At 40.0% G+C, this 21067-nt stretch overlaps 1 protein-coding gene across 1 annotated transcript in view; it reads right to left on the bottom strand.

Moving 5' to 3' along the window:
* Positions 1-21067, bottom strand: part of adcy1a (adenylate cyclase 1a) — a 295596-nt gene that overhangs the window by 230891 nt on the left and 43638 nt on the right. The window contains exon 5 of the mRNA XM_048608131.1: positions 20470-20581. Coding sequence (XP_048464088.1) covers positions 20470-20581 — 112 coding nt within the window. The remainder of the gene's footprint in view (positions 1-20469; positions 20582-21067) is intronic.

Here is a 21067-nt window from a genome sequence, read left to right as displayed (position 1 = left end):
TATTATAGTAAGACTAAGTTAAGCTTAAGAGTAAAAACGGCAGGAGATCCCAGACCCGTATTATGCTCCTCTTGCTCAATGTGGGAGCTCAGGGACGCGGCTGACGTCCCTGATTCCTACACATGCAGGAAGTGTGTCCAGCGGCAGCTCTTGTTAGACCGCATGACGGCTCTGGAGCTGCAGATGGACTCGCTTTGGAGCATCCGCAATGCTGAGGAAGTCATGGATAGCATGTTTAGCAAATTGGTCACACCGCAGATTAGGATTGCTGAGGGAGAAAGGGAATGGGTGACCAAAAGGCAGAAAAAAAGCAGGAAGGCAGTGCAGGTGTCCCCTGCGGTCATCTCCCTCCAAACAGGTATACCGTTTTGGATACTATTGGGGGAGATGGCTCACCAGGGGAAGGCAGCAGTAGCCAGGTTCATGGCACCGTGGCTGGCTCTGCTGGACAGAAGGGCAGGGAAAAGAGTGGAAGGGCTATAGTCATAGGGGATTCAATTGTAAGGGGAGTAGATAGGCGGTTCTGTGGTCGAAAACGAGACTCCCAAATGGTATGTTGCCTCCCAAGTGCATGGGTCAGGGATGTCTCAGATCAACTGCAGGACATTCTGAAGGGGGAGGGTGAACAGCCAGCTGTTGTGGTGCATATAGGCACCAATGATATAGGTAAAAAACAGGATGAGGTCCTACAAGCAGAATTTAGGGAGTTAGGAGCCAAGTTAAAAAGTAGGACCTCAGAGGTAGTAATCTCAGGATTGCTACCAGTGCCACGTGCTAGTCAGAGTAGAAATGAAAGAATAGGCAGGGTAAATGAGTGGCTTGAGAGATGGTGCAGGAGGGAGGGGTTCAGATTTCTGGGACATTGGGACCGGTTCTGGGAGAGGTGGGACTATTACAAATCGGATGGTCTACACCTGGGCAGGACTGGAACCAATTTCCTGGGGGGTGCTTTTGCTAATGCTGTTGGGGAAGGTTTAAACTCATGTGGCACGGGGATGGGAACCAAATGAGGTGGTTAGTGGACAGTAAGGGGGTAGTAATTAAAGCCTGCAAGGAACTAGATAATGAAGTCAGGGTGACTAAGGGGAAGAGTAGGCAGAGAGCAGATGATGAACGCAAAGGGGGACAGGTGGTCTAAGGTGCATTTGTTTTAATGCCAGAAGTGCAGTAGGTAAGACAGATGAACTTGGGGCTTGGATTAGTACCTGGGAGTATGATGTTATTGCTATTAGTGAAACTTGGTTGAGGGAAGGGCAAGATTGGCAACTAAATATCCCAGGATATAGATGCTTCAGGCGGGATAGAGAGGGAGGTAAAAGGGGTGGAGGAGTTGCATTACTGGTCAAAGAGGATATCACAGCTGTGCTGAAGGAGGGCACTATGGAGGACTCAAGCAGTGAGGCAATGTCGACAGAGCTCAGAAATAGGAAGGTTGAGGTAACAATGCTGGGCTGTACTACAGGCCTCCCAACAGCGAGCATGAGATAGAGGTACAAATATGTAGACAGATTATGGAAAGATGTAGGAGCAACAGCGTGGTGGTGATGGGAGATTTTAATTTTCCCAACATTGACAGGGATTCACTTAGGGTTAGGGGTTTAGATGGAGCAGAATTTGTAAGGAGCATCCAGGAGGGTTTTATGGAGCAGTATGTAAATAGTCCAACTCGGGACGGGGCCATACTGGACTGGTGTTGGGGAATGAGCCCGGCTGGGTGGTTGAAGTTTCAGTAGGGGATTACTTTGGGAATAGTGATCACAATTCCATAAGTTTTAGAATACTCATGGACAAAGACGAGAGTGGTCCTAAAGGAAGAGTGCTAAACTGGGGGAAGGCCAACTATAGCAAGATTCGACAGGAGCTGGGGAATGTGGATTGGGAGCAGCTGTTTGAGGGTAAATCTACACTTAATCAGTGGGAAGCTTTTAAAGAGAGGTTGATTAGAGTGCAGGACAGACATGTCCCTGTGAAAATGAGGGATAGAAAGGGCAAGATTAGGGAACCATGGATGACAGGTGAAATTGTGAGACTAGCAAAGAGGAAAAAGGAAGCATACATAAGGTCGAGGCGACTGAAAACAGACAAAGTTTTGGAAGAATATGGGGAAAGTAGGACCAATCTGAAACGAGGAATTAAGAGGGCTAAAAGGGGTCATGAAATATCTTTAGCAAACAGGGTTAAGGAAAATCCCAAAGCCTTTTATTCGTACATAATGAGCAAGAGGGTAACTAGAGAAAGGGTTGGCCCACTCAAGGACAAAGGAGGGAAGTTATGTGAGGAGTCAGAGAAAATGAGTGAGATTTTTAATGAGTAGTTTGCGCCGGTATTCACCGAGGAGAGGGACATGACGGATGTTGAGGTTAGGGATAGATGTTTGATTACTCTAGGTCAAGTCGGCATAAGGAGGGGGTGAGTGTTGGGTATTCTAAAAGGCATTAGGGTGGACAAGTCCCCAAGTCCGGATGGGATCTATCCCAGGTTACTGAGGGAAGCAAGAGAGGAAATAGCTGGGGCCTTAACAGATATCTTTGTAGCATCCTTGAGCACGGGTGAGCTCCTGGAGGACTGGAGAATTGCTAATGTTGTTCCCTTGTTTAAGAAGGGTAGCAAGGATAATCCAGGTAATTATAGACCGGTGAGCCTGACGTCAGTGGTGGGGAAGCTGCTGGAGAAGATACTGAGGGATAGGATCTTTTTACATTTGGAAGAAAATGGGCTTATTAGTGATAGGCAGCATGGTTTGGTGAGGGAACGTCATGTCTTACCAACTTGATAGAATTCTTTGAGGAAGTGACAAAGTTGATAGATGAGGGAAGGGCTGTAGACGTCATATACATGGACTTCAGTAAGGCGTTTGATAAGGTTCCCCATGGTAGGCTGATGGAGAAAGTGAAGTCGCATGGGGTCCAGGGCGTACTAGCTAGATGGATAGAGAACTGGCTGGGCAACAGGAGACAGAGAGTTGTAGTGGAAGGGAGTTTCTCAAAATGGAGAACTGTGACCAGTGGTGTTCCATAGGGATCCGTGTTGGGACCACTGTTATTTGTGATATACATAAATGATCTGGAGGAAGGTATAGATGGTCTGATTAGCAAGTTTGCAGATGACACTAAGATTGGTGCAGTAGCAGATAGTGAAGGGGACTGACGGAGAATGCAGCAGAATATAGAAAGATTGGACAGTTGGGCGGAGAAATGGCAGATGGAGTTCAATCCAGGCAAATGCGAGGTGATGCATTTTGGGAGATCCAATTCAAGGGCGAACTATATGGTAAATGGAAAAGCCCTGGGGAAAATTGATGCACAGAGAGATCTGGGTGTTCAGGTCCATTGTACCCTGAAGGTGGCAACACAGTTCGATAGAGTGGCCAAGAAGGCATACGGCATGCTTTCATTCATCGGACGGGGTATTGAGTACAAGAGTTGGCAGGTCATGTTACAATTGTATCGGACTTTGGTTCGACCACATTTGGAATACTGCGTACAGTTCTGGTTGCCACATTACCAAAAGGATGTGGATGCTTTGGAGAGGGTGCAGAGGAGGTTCACCAGGATGTCGCCTGGTATGGAGGGCACTAGCTATGAAGAGAGGCTGAGTAGATTAGGATTATTTACATTAGAAAGACGGAGGTTGAGGGGGGACCTGATTGAGGTCTACAAAATCATGAGAGGTGTAGACAGGGTGGGTAGCAAGAAGCTTCTTCCCAGAGTGGGGGACTCAATTGCTCGGGGTCACGATTTCAAGGTGAGAGGGGAAAAGTTTAAGGGAGATATGCGTGGAAAGTTCTTTACGCAGAGGGTGGTGGGTGCCTGAAACATGTTGCCAGCGGAGGTGGTAGAGGCAGGCACGATAGCGTCATTTAAGATGTATCTAGACAGATACATGAACGGGCAGGGAGCAGAGGAATACAGATCCTTGGAAAATAAGTGACAGGTTTAGATAGAGGATCTGGATCGGCGCAGGCTTGGAGGGCGGAAGGGCCTGTTCCTGTGCTGTTATTTTCTTTGTTCTTTGTTTATACCCATCTTCCTCTTTAACCTACTCCACAGTGTCTTCCAATTTTGGGAATATTTTTAAGTATTCTAGAATTTCACTGGCAACATATTCTTCAAGTCTATGTACAATTATGATTCAAAATGTAATTGCTCTTCACACTACTTTTTAAAATTATTTATCCTTGGAATTCAAATCCTTAGTCAAAGTGAACAACTTGCCTAACTAAGAACTGTCAGTGACCTTTGTCATTCTGCAAAATTAAACCATATCTAAGTTACATCTTACCAAAAAGAATAAAATTGCCGTTGTATTATCGATAATGAGTCATCAAAATAGAATTGATATTTTGTTTCGGTGAATGAGTTTTCTGATCAGCAATGATGGTTTACTATTTTGAGATAATTTGCCATGTTTTATGTAATGAGTTAACATGTCTAAGCAGCATGAGATCCAGCAAGACGATGAAATTCTATGTATTCACTCGAACAGAAGAACATAATCAAGGCAAGAGGCTTTTACTAAAGCTGTTGTGGAAATAATTAAATGGTGCTTAATATGTCTACTTTGTTTAGTGTACATAATTTTGATTTATTTAGCCTGTACAAAAGCAAATTTAGATTTGGCAATAAAAACAAGAGTTGCTGGAAAAACTAAAAGGTCATCATGCCGTAGTCAGCTGGTGAGGTTGAGAAGGTGGGACCTCCATGGTGAACTGAACCAATATGTGAATGAGTACAAGTAACATAATCCATTCATTTTGTGAGGTATAAAGCCCCAGAAGACACATGGGACCAGCCAACACAAAAAGAAGGCCAGGTAGCACAAACAAGAACATCGTCTTATTGCATGAAATAAAGCAGCGTTGGACTTATTAGGCCCAAACAGCACCTAGCTATTAAAATAAAATGTTATATCTTCTCTGGTATATAGAATCACCAACATAAGAAGATGTATCCAATGCAATCCAAGAGAAAATTGGTTATTCCAACCAACTCATGTTTTTGTTAATGGACATTTCATTAATTTTGAGTTTGATCCAGGGCTGAGTGTCACTGCCTTATTAGATCAATTACCATAGGGGAGGAAAAATATGTTACAGCCTACTGAGGTGAACCTACATGATCTGGGTCGAACAGCTCTCAAGATTGAAGACATGTTACAAACAAGTCTAGGCACAAAGAGTATAAGATAGCAAAGAATCCATACACAACTCATAATCAAAAAACCTCACTGTTGAACATGCACACGTCTTGATGTCAACCTTCTTAACACAGCAGAAGGAGTTCAACTAGTTATAATGGACAGTGAACATGTCAAGAGGGAACAAGTTAAACTATGACTGTCCGAAGGCAGGTCAGTTAAAGAACAACTGGTCCAGCAACAAGCAATTTATGAATAAGCGGATGAGGTGGAATGAGTAGAATCATGATAGATTAGGAAACGATGTACAAAGGGACCTGGGTGTCCTTGTATACCAGTCACTGAAAACAAGCGTGTAGGTACAGCAAGCAGTTAGGAAGGCAAATAGTGTGTTGGCCTTCATTGCAAAGGGATTTCAAAACAGAAACAAGGAGCAAGGAGGTTTTACTGCAGCTGTGCAGGGCCTTGACGAGATCACAGGAGGTGTACTGCTTCCGTTTGTAGTCTCCTTACTGAAGAAAAGATATAGTTGGCATCGGGGGTTTACAGTGAAGGTTCATTAGACTGATTGCTGGAAATAGCAGGTTTGTTGCATGAAGAGGGATTGGGTTAACCAGGATAATTAACTACTTAATTCACTTAAATTTATAAGAATAGGGAGAGGTTTCATTGCAATGTTTGAGATCCTGACAGGTTGGACAGAATTAATGCGAGAATGATGTTTTTCCTGGTTGGAAGTGTCTAGTGTCAAGATATGGGGCTGACCATTTAGCACTGAGATGAGAAGTAACTTTTGTCATTTAGAGGGCTGTGAACTAGTGGATAACTTACTGAATATATTTATGATAGAAATAGAATTTTAGGCACTAAAGACACAATGGGTATAGGAGACAGCAGTAGTATGGCCTGGAGATATAAAATCAGCCAAGATCATATTGAATGGTGGAGCAGACTTGATGGGCCAAATGACCTATGTCCCCCCCTACATTCCACAGTCTTACAGTCTTAATTATGCTTTTATGATTTATCATCCCACAGTGTTTTAATATTTTAATTTCATATTTTATTTCCTTTCCTAATTGTCTTTTAATCCTCTTTCCTAAGATTGTATTCTCTTTTCCAATCTTCTCTACCCTTTCTGTAAATGTGATTTCCTTTTCCTTGACAGTCTATTTTACTATCACCTCTTATTACCCATAGCACCTTCTTCTTGGCATGTCAATCTCACATTTAAGCCTAGCCCAGTTTTGTTCTATTCCTTCATTTGTAAAGATTTTTCTCCAGTTTCCCATCCTTACGTTCCATTCTCATTTCCTCACTGTTAGCTTTTCTCACTGTTAGCTTTTTCTCAATTACTTTAGTCTTCACATCAACTAAATCCCTCTTACTCATAATATAGCTCATAATATTTTGATCAACACTCCTAAGATGTTCTTCCATGCTTAATTCTCTCATCTGATCCAGTTAATTCCTAATTAATTAATAGGTCCAGCAGCATTGTCTCCCCTATTGGACTTCATATGTATAGGTGAGGGAAAGAGTTTCATAGAAATTACAAAAATAAAATGTTGCTTTTTCCCCTTTCACTCTTTCTCTAAGCCATTTTATTTGGGATCCAAAGAAGAGTAATATTTAACTTGAGACATTAACCCTATTTCCCTCCCCAACAGATACACCCAAGACTGCTGAGTAGTTCCAGCTTCCAGTTTCTGCTTTTACATTGGTTTACCTGGTAGACCGTTGAAATAACGCATTTCATTTTTTTAAATTTCATTTTACTTTTCATTTCCTCAAATTCATGTTTTTGTTTTCACTTCCACTTTACTATATAGTAGTCTGTAGCAATTCCCTGATAATTTGGCCAGTCACATCCTATCATTTATCACAAGTCATATGGGACAGAACCTTTTCAAGCCTGAACACATGAGAAGTCTAGCAAGGCCTATCTCAATGCCAGGAGCAGCTTGCTGCATTTTATATGCCTCTGAGGAACAATGAGGCAAGTTTCTCATTCGGTCGCAGTGAATTGCCAATAAAGGGAAATCATGGCTTGTTAAACACCTTATAAGCTGCACAAGTTGGCTCACTAATGTTCAGCCTTTTGTCTTACCAAATACACTAAACACACTAGACATTGAGAAGTCTCAGTATGGAAGTCAGGAAGGATATCTGGTGACTTCAGCTCACCTACCTTCTAACAGCCGCTACATTACTCAGCACCAAGCAGCATTTCAGGCCACAAGCTGATCACACCAATCATCCACAGACATTGGTATCTGATATTTGCCAACCACTCACAATCATCATGGCACTTCTCCTATCCGCTTGCAGGACCCTTAGGATGTACAGAACTCATTGCCTATCAGTATGCTCTGTAGCCACTTAGCCAAAAAAAGTAAGATTCAGCCAATGGATTCTGTTTCTGCCTCTAAAAGTATTCTGATGGCCAGATAATCATTACAGCAGTGTAGATTGGAGTTGTGCCTCAGGGCTATGCATAAATCCCAACATAACTGACTCTGAAGGAAATTACACAGGAAATTAAAAATTCCAAGTGTCAATTGTGTCTGGAACCCTCTGAGAAAACTCCTTAAAATTAGAGATTTTTTGAGGATTCCAACTCACTTAAGCTTAATAGTTATCCAGAAAAAGCTGGAGGATTATAAACTGCTGTAACTCATGGCTGATTATTAAAGTGAAACCCTGACGTACCACAGATCCCTGACAACATAACACTCATGAAGATTACAAATGCACTAATGTACTGACATTAAAAAAAATGTTAAATGGGCAAAATTGTATGATTACTGCAGTGCATAAAATAGTTAATTAGGAAAAGGAATATTGCCTGATAACTGGTGGACTGCTAATTTCCATATTTAAAAAGGGAAACAGATCAAGTCTAAGGAGCCATCTGTTTAGCATTAGAAGTAACTCAGGTAATAGAATCTTTACTCAAACATATAACTTTAAAAACATCTCACAACAACAAATAAAACAGAGCATGGATTCCAAAAGGGAAGATCACACTGGGGTAACCCTAATGAAAGCTTTGTAGAAGTAAGAAAAACAGCAGGCAAGGGTATTATCGTGAATGCAGTATATCTGGATATTTAAAGGCTTTGCCTTTGAAAAAGGTACTGCATTGAAAACTCATGACCAGGATCAGAACATGCAGAGTAGCTGGAGAAGTAGCCAAGTGAATAGCAAACTGGATACTAAACTTAAAACACAGAATAGGAGTTAAGGGTAGCAACAAAGACATAAATATATGGTAGTGATGTTCCACATGAATTGTGTTAAGACCACTTTCACTCGTGATTTACATGAATCTCTGGAATCAACGGTACAGATGTTACCAAATTGGTACATATCATTAATTAAAAGAAAGAAAATGATAGAAAGACATTAATAATCTTGCAGTATGGGCAAGCAAGTGTGTTACAATTGTATCATGAATGTAATTTAAAATGTCCAGAAAAACTTCACAAGTATAGTTCCAGCAGAAATGAGGAGCTTCAGTTTTGCAATTAGAGTGGAAGATTGCGACTGTCCTCTTCAGGAAAGGAAAACTGTGGAGATTTTATAGAGATGTTCGAAATCAAGGGAGGTCTGGACAGAGTAGCTAGGGAGAAACCATTCCTGCAGGTGGAAGGATTGAGAATAAAAGAATACAAATTTAAGGTAATTAATAAAAGAAGCAATGCTAATTTGAGGAAAATGTTTCCTGATAAGTCATTAGAATCTGGAATTCATTGTCTGGCAGGGTAGTGGTTCAATGAAGGCATTCAAGAGGGAGTTGAAAAGGAAGAATGTGGAAAACCACAGGAAGGACGTTTGGAGAGGGTTGGCTTGGGTGAACTGCTCCTTCAGGGGGCCAGCACAGACACAAGCAGTTGAATAGTATTCTTCAGTACTGTAACCATTCTATAATTGGAAAATTAATTCCCATACATAGCATGAGGTGATGCACTTTGGTAAGAAGAATAAAGAGATAATAGGTCCCTTGAATAATAAGACTTTATAAAATCAAAAAGCAAAGGGATCCTGAAGTAAAGATACACAATACACTACAAGCTGCATCAGGGGTTAATGCTGTAAAATAGTGCTGGGGCTTACTTCTGTAAGTGTAGAACAGAGTGGTTGAGTGAGCAGGCTATATACTGCAAGTTATGAGTCACCTTTACTTCAGACTCACTAGCCAAAGACTACAGAATTCCACCCAATGATGATAACAGAACTGAGAGGAAGGAGTGAGTATGCTGGCTCTTTCTTTTCTAGAAAAAAAGGCTGAGGAATAACTCTGGTAAAACTATGGAAGGAGAGACTGATAGGGTGGATGCAGAGGAAATGTTTTCACTTGTGGAGAGATTGAAAACTAGATGTCACAAATCTAACAGAAAAGCTAATAAATCCAAAAGTGAAGTTGACAGAAATTCTTTCACCTGAACGGTTAACAAAATGTAAGTACTAGCCCAAAAATAGTTCAGATTAATTGCACAGACGTATTTAAGGGAAACCAATATACATATGAGGAGAAAGGAGTAGAAAGATATACTGAATGGGCGAGGAGGAAGCTCATGTGGCACTTAAAATGTCACATTGACCACTCAAGCCAAATGGAATCTCTCTTTGCTGTACTGATGTAATTTAAGCTTTGGTCACCCTCTTCAGATTTCCTTCTTCCACTAAGTGCCACTCTCTATCTTCAAGCACCTTTAGCTGTTTTCCTCTAGTAAAGGTGCTGTATATTTGCAAATTGTAAACAACAAATGCTGAAGATCACAGTGGGTCAGACAGCATCCATGCTGTGACCCGCTGTGATCTCCAGCATTTGTTGCTTTCAGTACAGATTCCAGCATCTGCAGTAATTTCCACCTATATTTGCAAATCGATGTTTTGATCTATTCTACAGGGCAGGCTGCAACTTTGTTGCAAAGTTCGAACATTGCTGAAAAGACACTGAGTTGCCATTGATTCTCCAGCAAAAACACTCAAAACAATTGAACCTTTTGCTAACTTCACGCACCGAACTGAAAGCGGCATTGCAATGGCTAATCTTACATGTGTTCTATGGATAAGAAGGCTCACCATTATCTTCTCAAGGTCAATTAGAGAGAGGAAAGAAATACTGGACTTGCAAGTGACACCCACACCCGGAAGCAATATTTTTAAAATTTCAATATATGACTTCCTAGCAAGGTCTGGGAACAGCTCCACTTACTATCCCTTTCCTTGAGCAGGGTGAATGCGAAACAGAACAGCATAATGCACAGCTATAATATATTTGGCTAGAAATGGCCGAGATTGTTACAAATGCAAACCCAGATTAAATATGAAAAACTAATTTCAAATTCAATAGTAGTCCAGGTTCAAATAAGCAGCACAAGAATTTATCTTGTGTTTCTTCATCATTTGCGAAGGAGACAATTACTAATACTTATATTAAATCTAATGTTGCACATGGCATTTCTGGCAAGGTCTCTATAACAGATCTGCCGAGCAGCTCAATGAATAATGACTTAATGTCACATCCCTATTTGATAATTCAAACCAGAGTTAGATAATTCATTTTTCATAGGAAGCTATATGTTATTTACTTCTAAACACTCATTTGGTATACTTATCAAGCAATCAGATTTTATAAAATGAAAACAAACGCTGAATGACTTCTTTGATTTAAAATGGAATAGTATAGTGTTCTATTATAATCATTTTTATTTACTTGATTGCGGAAAAGTATTAGCAAGTTTTATCAACAGCCAAGAGTCGACGTATTATGTGAACTACAAGTTTCCATTCAACTGACCATGATATTCAGGGCAAATAGGCCAATATTAACCAAATCAACACAATAATGAACTTCAACCATAGGTTACATCCAATATAAATTTAGTTTTCATCAACTTTTGGAAGAGTTTTAAAAGATTAGATCCCAGTCCTGCCCATAATAATGGCTATATTCAGATTGAATTCATCACCTTTGCAAGTTTCTGGCCATTAAAGGCTCTGCAAATGTATACAGTAATTTATTTTAGGTTCAAGGACTCAGTAGGCATTTTTAAAATGTTTTTAAGTTGCTAAGACAGAGTGCTGTATACCAATGTGGCTAGTACATGACACTGTACAGATTTTTAATAATAATTCATAATTATTTAAAACAATGTTAATCACAAATGGTGAAGTAGACTGATTATTATATTTTTGAGATAAGCCCAATTTCAGTAGTGTTAACAAAACCCTATCATTCTCAATTACTCTGGTTCAAGGAAGATTTTTCGTTGATCTGCAAAATCATTTGATGCATCCTGATTGTCAATTACATACCGAGCAAAACATCTTGGCTTAAATATTTAAGTAGGATATGCAGATTAAAATCTTTGCAATCCAAATGTACATAAAATTAGGAAATCTATTCCCTTGGTTAAGAACGAGTTAGCCATAGGCCATAATTTTAAGAGCATCAGCAAAATAAATGGACTGGAAATCAGAGAATTGACTTGTGATGCAATGAATTGTTAGACGCTGAAATATTTGCCCTGCTAATCATTTCTGAAGCACAGATGGGAGTTGCTAAAGAAATATAATGTGAGAAAGTGTGAGGTTATGAGCCAAGTTGTATTTTGGAATATACTATCACCTTTCATTGTTATGCTATTGTCAGGTCACTTGGTGTGTAAGAACAGGCACCCATCTCATGTGTCTGAGTGGATGCACTTCAGAGCTTTTCATGTGCTTTCTTAGTGTTCACTCACTTCTCATTTACTTGGATGCTCACAGCATCTTTACCTTGCCTTATTTTGTCTTTTCTGTGTTGCTGTCTCATTCAGAATTTACAGTCACACATTACTTCTGTCTTGCCTTCCCTTTTAACACAGAGCCAGGCAGCTTGTCACGGTCGTCAGTTGTGATCAGTTAAGGGGCTGGACATGTTACTGTAAAGCATGGTGCTACGCCAGTGTTAAAACTGTACCATATGCCAGCATCTTACACATCAAACACACTGAAAGTCAAGATGGGTCACCAGGGGCCACTGTTGTGGTAGGGAAGTTGGGGAATTCAATTGTAGGATTTGGAAGCAGCATGCCGGAATGCAGAGGGGACAGCTGTTGCCAGGTACCGGAAAGGTATCATTGATCCCACCACAATTAAAATCTCCTACTATATTTGCATGGCATAGTGTGTACACTTTGGAATAAGGTCCATTGCCGCAAATGTCCATGTACAGGCCCTCCTTGTCAGCTTTCTCCATATCCTAATGTATCGATGACTGTGCAAACTGTCTTTTGTGAGTGACGTGCATGCTGATTTCTCACATTACTAATAGCTTGTTCTGTCTCTGAAATTCTCCACACAGGTTCATTGGAACCATGCCCAATGGAACCAGCCACAGCTAGGGTCATCTTCACTGTGGCTACAATGCTGCCACAAAAGTGCAGGAAAATTGAGGAAGAATAAATGTGACAGCAAGCTCAGGACCAACAGCAACTTCCAGCAGATGCTCAGCAGCCTTCACATTCAGAAGTCACAGCTGAAGCTCCCCACAAAATGTACAGGAGGTATAGCAAGTCTAGAGTCTATTGTCCCCAATGCCTTTATTCCAGATGAGCGAGGTGCATTGCCTCTGCAGACCGAGGATGTCCCAGATGTCTCAGAACTACCTTTCCTGGTGGCTGTCCAGATGATAGCTGTGCTAAACTTTTATGGAACTGGCTGTATCCAAAGATCCAATGTGGGATTCTGAGTGGGATCTCTCAATCCTTAGCCAACAAATGTATCAAAGCTGTTATAAATACAAATTGTGACAGATCAAACCACTTCACCTAAATTTCCCTGACAATGTCATGGCTGCAGCCCAGGCAGGAGATGGCGTTCCCCAGATGCAAGGTGCTATTGACTGCACACATGTTGGATAGACAGTACCATTTCAAACCGCAAATGAGTTCATCAACAGAAAAGGGCTCCTGTCCATCAATGTGAAAGCTATGTGTGATAATCAGTACCAGATCTTAGAAGACCACACCAGGTACCATGGAAGCTACTTGATATTCGTATCTTTGTACCCTGACTGAGGCCAATCATAGATGCAGTCTATTCTTCCATCAGCGGAACATCTCCCATATCCTTTGATCCCTTTAGCCACAAGAGATATATCAACCCCTTTTCTGGAAAACAAATATGTCTTGGCTTCAGCACTTTCTTTGGTAGTGAATTTCATAGGCTTGCCACTCTCTGGGTGAAGAAGTTTCTCATCTCAGTTCTAAAAGGTTTATCCCTTATCCTTAAACTATGACAACTAGTTCTGAACTCGCCACCATTGCAAACATCGTTCCTGCATTGAACCTATCTAGTCCTATTAGAATTTTACAGGATTCTATGAGAAACCTCATTTCTATGAAACACTCATTCTTCGAACCTCCAGAGAATGCTATCTAACTTGATAAAAGAAGGGTCCTGACCCAAAATGTCAACTTTCCTGCTCCTCTGATGGTGCCTGGCCTGCTGTGTTCCTCCATCTCCACACTGTGCTATCTCTGACTCCAGCATCTGCAGTTCTTACTATCTCTTGATAAATAAGTTGTTTTTTTCTTAACGAGGTGGTCTTTCACTGAAACACAAGCATGTAATACTGCAGATATGGTTTTAACAATAAAACACAAGTTTATTAATTAAAAGAAAAGATAAAAAATAAAATAAACCAAGCTATTTAAAAATAATACAACTTGAAAGATTTGGAAACACACTATAAAAACATAACATTGCACCTATGCCAATAGTACCCCTTTAATATCATGGAGAGGATTCCCTCCTATTGACTTCATAGTTACTTTTACTTCCTGGGTTCATGAAGGGCAGGTCATGCTTGACAAATCTTTTGGAATTCTATGAAGACATTACGAGCAAGGTGGACAATGGGGACCCAGTGGATGTGGTGTATCTAGATTTCCAAAAGGCCTTCGACAAGGTGCCACACAAGAGGTTACTGCATGAGATAAGGATGCATGGTGTTAAGGGTAAAGTATTAGCATGGATAGAGGATTGGTTGACTAATAGGAAGCAAAGAGTGGGGATAAATGAGTGCTATTCTAGCTGGCAGTCAGTGACTAGTGGTGTGCCTCAGGGATTGGTGTTGGGACCGCAATTATTTACAATTTATATAGATGATTTGGAGTTGGGGACCACGTGTAGGGTGTCAAAGTTTGCAGATGACACTAAGATGAGTGGCAGAGCAAAGTGTGCAGAGGACTGTGAAACTTTGCAGAGGAACATAGATACATTGAGTGAGTTGGCAAAGGTCTGGCAGATGGAATACAATGTAAGTAAATGTGAAGTCGTACATTTTGGTAGGAGTAATAGTAAAAAGGATTATTACTTGAATGGTAAAAAGTTGCAGCATGCTGCTATGCAGAGGGATGTGGGTGTCCTTGTGCATGAATCACAGAAGGTAGTTCTGCAGGTACAACAAGTAATTAGGAAGGCAAATGGAATTTTGTCCTTCATTACTAAAGGGATTGAGATTAAAAGCAAAGAGGTTATGCTGCAGCTATACAAGGTGCTGGTGAGGCCACACCTGGAGTACTGTGTGCAGCTTTGGTCTCCTTACATGAGAAGGGATGTACTGGCACTGGAGAGGGTGCAAAGGAGGTTCACTAGGTTGATTCTGGAGTTGAGGGGTTTGGCTTATGAGGAGAGACTGAGTAGATTGGGATTATATTCATTGGAATTCAGAAGATTGAGGGGGATCTTATAGAAACATATAAAATTATGAAGGGAATAGATAAGATAGAAGTAGAGAGGATGTTTCCACTGGCAGGTGAAGCTAGGACAAGAGGGCATAGCCTCAATATTAGAGGGAGCAGATTTAGGACTGAATTGAGAAGGAACTTCTTCACCCAGAGGGTTGTTAATCTATGGAATTCCTTGCCCAGTGAAGTAGTTGACGCTACTTCAGTAAACGTTTTTAAAGATAAGGTAGACATTTTTTTGAACAATAAAGGAATTAAGGGATACGGTGAGAACGCGGGTTAGTGGATCTGAGTCCACGAAAAGATCAGCCATGATCTTATTGAATGGCGGAGCAGGCTCAAAGGGCCGGACGGCCTACTCCTGCTCCTAGTTCTTATGTTCTTATGTTATTATGTTCCCAGTTTGAGAGACTGATAGCCCCTTCCTTGAGTATTCATACAACTGAGCTTAATCTTTCAGGCTTCCACAAAACACATCTGGTCTGGAACTTTGGAACTAAACTCTTACACTGAACTAATTCCTTTCTCTAACTGAACTGTTTCATATATTCATTGCCAACCAGATGTCTGTGAATTAAAACCAAAAATCTCTGTAAGAAATGATGCTCCCCTCAACAAAAAGAAACTCCTGATCCTTCAAATTGAAATCAGGGTAATGCACTTCAATGTTTATTTTGACTGCTCATAAAACTCCCCCAGTTCAAATGGTTTCCCATTAGTACAGCATGTACTTTCTTTCTCAAACCAATTATAAAAAAGACATGGCCCCAGAAATATTGGCAAGTAAAACATTAAACCTCCTGATATACACAGACCAAAACCCATTCACCTCGACTTCAAAATATAAACTCTTCAAAAAAAGTCACAGAGCTTAAATTTTGAGTTGCAGCTCTGCCTATTCCCACAGGCAAATACAGCTAATTTTCTGTTTTTTGCTTTTCCTGCTGTTCAATAAAAGTTAATTTTTTCAACTGTTAAAGGCCTTCCAATAGGGAATGCTCGCACATTAAACAATGACAAGACGTCATGCATCAGAGAAAGCAGAACTCCTTTGGACAGGATCTTAACATGGTACAGTGCAAAGGATATCTACTCTGTGCAGCTAAGCAATTGATCAAACAGGTGAAGATGTAAAGTCACAATTCACTTACCAGTGTGAGGTGGTCAGGTGGCCAGCAGCAGAAATAGCTACTAGACTGTTTAGGAGCTACAATCAAACATGCAGGGAATTTTGGTCAAGCTAGTTTAAACTCTGACCTCAGTTAAAACTGCAGCCAGGATATGTTCTGACCTGTAGTTTCCTGTGTTGACCAAATAAAGCAAGTGTCATGGTTGTCTCTGGACAGGCTGGCACCACTATTACCTTATATGTAGTATGGAATTATCACTGTTTATGGCCCAGTGTAAACCTTTCAGAGATGTTTACCAGTAAACTCCATTGGCTGGGATTGAAGAAGGTGACCAGGCTTTGATCAATTCATTGGCTGTGTTTCAGAGATCTTCCGGGAAGGAGCACATTTTACAGAACAAAGGAATTTGCTGATAGGAGAAGAAGCCTCTCAGACCTCCCAGACATGAGAAGCATGTGTCCTGAAGTAATTTCCAGAGAGACAAAGAACCATGAGGCAAGACCTACATGGAGAGCAAAGTTGGCCACTTCACTTGAATCGCGGTAGTATTTGATTCAAGCCAAACTTATCGAGTTAGAGTTAGGGTTAAATGTATTAAGTTAAAATGAGATAAAGTGAAGTTAAATGAAGTACGTTAAAGTTGAAGTGAAGTAGATGAAATAAGAAGTAAATGTTGCAATGAATGTTTGTTTTGTACTAGGTATTGGTATTTAAAGAGTTAAGATATAGAAGGGTTTGTTTAATTAAGTTCTGACTCTGTTCCCAGTCTTTGGTATTTCACACAAGGGAATATATGGGTAAAAGATTTGAGTTCTCCTTTTCAGGCAACAGTGAACTTCTATCTCCACTGAAAGGTCAACCATGCTATCTACGTCTCCTCAGAAGCTTTTAATTTTTGATTTCCTCCCACGTTGTGTAGTGTGAATGGCTCCTCGTGTCTAACAGTGATTGACCTGGTATATAGCATTTTTATTCATATTCTTTGAATATGACGCCAACAGCAGAAATCCCGCAAGATCCTGTCACTGGCAAGTAATTCTGACACTGGTGAGCACACAATAGCATAGGTACAGCACCATCGAGACATGGTCCATACATAGGGGTGAGCAGCAGAGAATTGAACAAGATAACTTGCTGGAGCTCACAGACAGAAACTCTCCATAAAACTCCCTAAACTGACACTTATCCCATTTTTAACAAAAATCTAGCTTATTTTCCAAGGATCATTTTGGTCTCCTGATTCTTCCCACGAAAATTTACCAACTCACACTTCTCTGTGTTGAAGTTCATTTGCCAACTGTTGTTTCATTCTGCAAAATTATAAATACCTTCTCCTATTTTAGCACAGACCTTCTTTGTATAAATGACATATAATTTTATGTCATCTACGAATTTTGAAATAGTATTTCAAATTCTCAAGCCCAAATCATCCATATAAGTGGAGAACAGCAGTGGTCCTTTTTTGACCCCTATGCAATACCTATCTTCCCATATTTGGCCAGTATGAGTAGCTAACTTTAGTCTGTACTCTCTGCTTTCTGTTTTATACCCAACTTGCTATCCAGCTTTCTACATGCCCCTTGACTCCATGTGTTTAGATCTGAGTTATCAGTATATTATGAAAGCCAATATATTACTTCAGTATCCTTATCAAAGCTTTCAGTTTTTTCTTCAAAGACTTCAATAAGAATGATGAGGCATGCCTTCTATTTTGAAATCCATGCTACATTTTAATTTATTTTCAGCTTAAATGTTCAGAGTTTTTTCTATTATATTTTCGAGTAAGGATTTTGTTTCCTTTCCTACAACCAAGGCTAAGCTAATTGGCCTATTATTCCCTGGACGAGTTCCATTTCAAATTTAAACAAAAGAATCATTTTAGCTTTCCATAGTGCTTCTGTTTTCTCATCCCTAACCTTTTAACACAGATGGTGTGTTCTCAATCTGATGGTCAACTTAACAGTAGCCACACAAAATGGAACAGCAACTGTATAACAAACTGGAAAGGAAGAGAGAAGTAGATGCAGTCAATCAAATGCATGCTTCTAAGCAAATTAAGTCATAATCTTCAAAGCTAAACGCCATTTTAAAAATCCTTATTTGAGTTGTGAAACCACTTTGATGACTGTGGAATAATGCCAACAAATAAATACACTTCTCATATTTTTGTGAAACACCTTGACAGATATTTAACAAGGATCACAAATAAAATACAGAAAGGCCTAGCTTCAACGTTCTGCACCTATCTTATGGGGTACAGTGGACAAAACAGCTAACTAATATAGAAACTTGATCTGAGATTTGGGCCAAATTGATGTTTTTACGGTGACCCTGACAGTTCAGGTTTAATATTGTGCCACTTCAGTCTCTAATTTCACATTTGTTTAAACAAATTTTTAGACAATGTTTTTGGCCTTACAAAGGGATAGTCCCAAGACCAATTTTTAACTTAAATTTCTAAAACTCATTTTGGTGTTTTATTTTGTTACAGGACACCTTTATAGGGCTGTGTCATGTTAATTTTGTTTCCCGTGGTTTACCTGATTTCAAACTAGCAGAAAGGGATAGTACAAGACTGCTTCAAAAAAGGTTCAAATATCATTTTAATATGGAGCAGCCATGCTTCCACTAGTTCCACAATACAATCTTTGATCATTGCCAGTCTGTCCATTAGTAAACCCTTCCCACCCAACCCTCCACTTGCCATCTCACAATGGCATTCCACCCAGCTGAAATTTACACTTGGGCAACAATTCCATTCAATGCATTACTAGTTTCACAGTACACCTGAATTGTTATAAGACTGTTTGGAAATGTAATTATGTGATGAATTCAGTTCAGTCCTCTGCACTTATCTGCATATGCAAAAAAACAACCATAATTTTCATGATTTATATATATGTTGTTGGAGTCATGCCTCAATTGGGTGGCATGGTGGCTCAGTGGTAAGCACTGCTGCCTCACAGCGCCAGGGACCCAGGTTCACTTCTGCCCTTAGTTGACTGTCTGTATGGAGTTTGCTCATTCTCCCTGTGTCTGTGTGGGTTTCTGCCAGGTGCGCCAGTTCCCTCCCACAGTCCAAAGCTGTACAAGTTAGGTGGATTGCCCATGCTAAATTGCCCATAGTGTTCACAGATGTGTAGATTAGGTGTGTTAAGCCATGGGAAATGCAGGCGTTACAGGGAAAGTATAGGGTCTCAGTGGGATGCTCTTCAGAGGCTTGGTGTGGACTTGTAAGGCCAAAGGGCCAATTTCTACACTGTGGGGATTCTATAATCCCTCTGTTCTGAGGCTTTCAATAGTGACTTCTCATTTAAATAATATTCCACGAATTGAGTGTCAAAGTGGTATCAGAGTATATGGGACAAATAGAGTTGAAATACCAACCAGCCATGATGTAATTGAAAAGGCAAGCCAACTCAAGTGACTGAACAGCCTGCTCTAGTTCCTGTGCTCTTTAAATATCTGAGATTTTGTAATTTGTCAAGAAAGTTATTCTAGCTTTTCAAAATTTAATATGTTCAAATAGGTGTAATTAAAAACACGCTCTGCATTATTATTACACAGCTTGAAGGATTTCGCAAAATGAAGATGTGTTCAATTTCTAAGATGCAGTGTAATCAGAGCACAAGATTTCAGCATGAGAAATAAATGCAACCTTCCACTCCGGTGATCCCCTGAGCAGAAACAGCTCACTGCAAGGGAGAGTAAAAATCAGATATGACAACGAAGTCTGCTATTGTCATGTCACGTTACCTGCTTCTGAGTAACTGAAAAAGAAGGGCTTTAGAAGTGGATTACAAAGTCCTGCCATCTTAACAACTGAGATGGGACTTCAAATTAATTTCAATGGAGGGTACCAATACTAGGAAGTTCAAGTATCTAAGAGTAAGTAACAATATGATGCAGAATATTAATTATTTTGTGGCTGACCCTTCCAAAGAAATTTCAAATTTATGTAATAACAGTTGAGGAACATTTCACTTTTCTTTGCTAAAGAGCCATTAAATAAGTTGGAATGAAGATAGCTGTTAGAACAAAATGGAGAAGGAAAATTGCATTCACAACATATATATGTTCAAAGCATTACTGAATAAGACATAAGTAACAACCACACTGCAAGATGCAATAGATCAATTTGCTGTAACCTAGTAAGCATTCTTTATAATAGTAATAACCTCCAGTTTTCTTTCGAAATCAGATTGACTGTCTATTAGTGCCAATTGAAGTCCAAGTAATTTATATGCAATATAATGTGTTTATTGAACATTACTTAGAAGAAAATGACCTGACAGCCTAGACTCCACTTCTGTTAGGGATCATTAAACAATGTACATCATTGGCAACACGAAGAAATAAAATCTAAGGCAATCTATTCATACTCTTTATCACCAACCAATTAAGAGAAAATTCAACAAAACTTAATGGAAAGGAAAATCATTCAAAAATATACTCACTGTGGCGAGCTCATCAAACTTGCCAAAGAGTTCATTTAAAAGCTTGACTAGTTCTTGTGCAGTGCACTGTGAAGCCAAACTGGTGAAGCCCACAATATCTGCAAACAAGATGCTGGGGGAGGAGAAATAAATCAAATGTAAGTCCCATTTTGCCAAATAGCTGCAAGTAAAGTTTAGGTACAACAGTGAAGATTTTACAGACTACCAACAGGACTGTTCAAAGTCTATACAGAATCTTTGTAATATGGAGATTAGATTAGGGAGTTAAATCTTGGCTTGTGTGCCAGTTTATCAATGTTGTAGCATCGAGAAAAGGGGCAGACACACATACACCTCCTTGCTATTCCTTTTCCATCACATGTTTTTCTGATGCACCATCATCCAACTGTATCTTCCACTGCCCTGTAACTGAGCTCATGTGAATCCAAATTGCAATCATATAAAAGGATAGTGAGCATGCTGGGGTTCAAAGAGAATCTTAAAGTGACACAGAGTAGATTCAATCAACATATTTAGACGATAAAACTTTCTCTTCATCTTCTCTTTTTTTTTTCTGTTGGCTGTCAATGGTTCTCAATGAAGCTTTGTGCAAACTGTT

The sequence above is a fragment of the Rhincodon typus genome, chromosome 2 (assembly GCF_021869965.1).
Source record: "Rhincodon typus isolate 14 chromosome 2, sRhiTyp1.1, whole genome shotgun sequence".
Lineage (NCBI taxonomy): Eukaryota > Metazoa > Chordata > Chondrichthyes > Orectolobiformes > Rhincodontidae > Rhincodon > Rhincodon typus.
The sequence above is the reverse complement of the archived record's forward strand: the minus strand, read 5'-3'. Positions and strand labels throughout refer to the sequence as shown.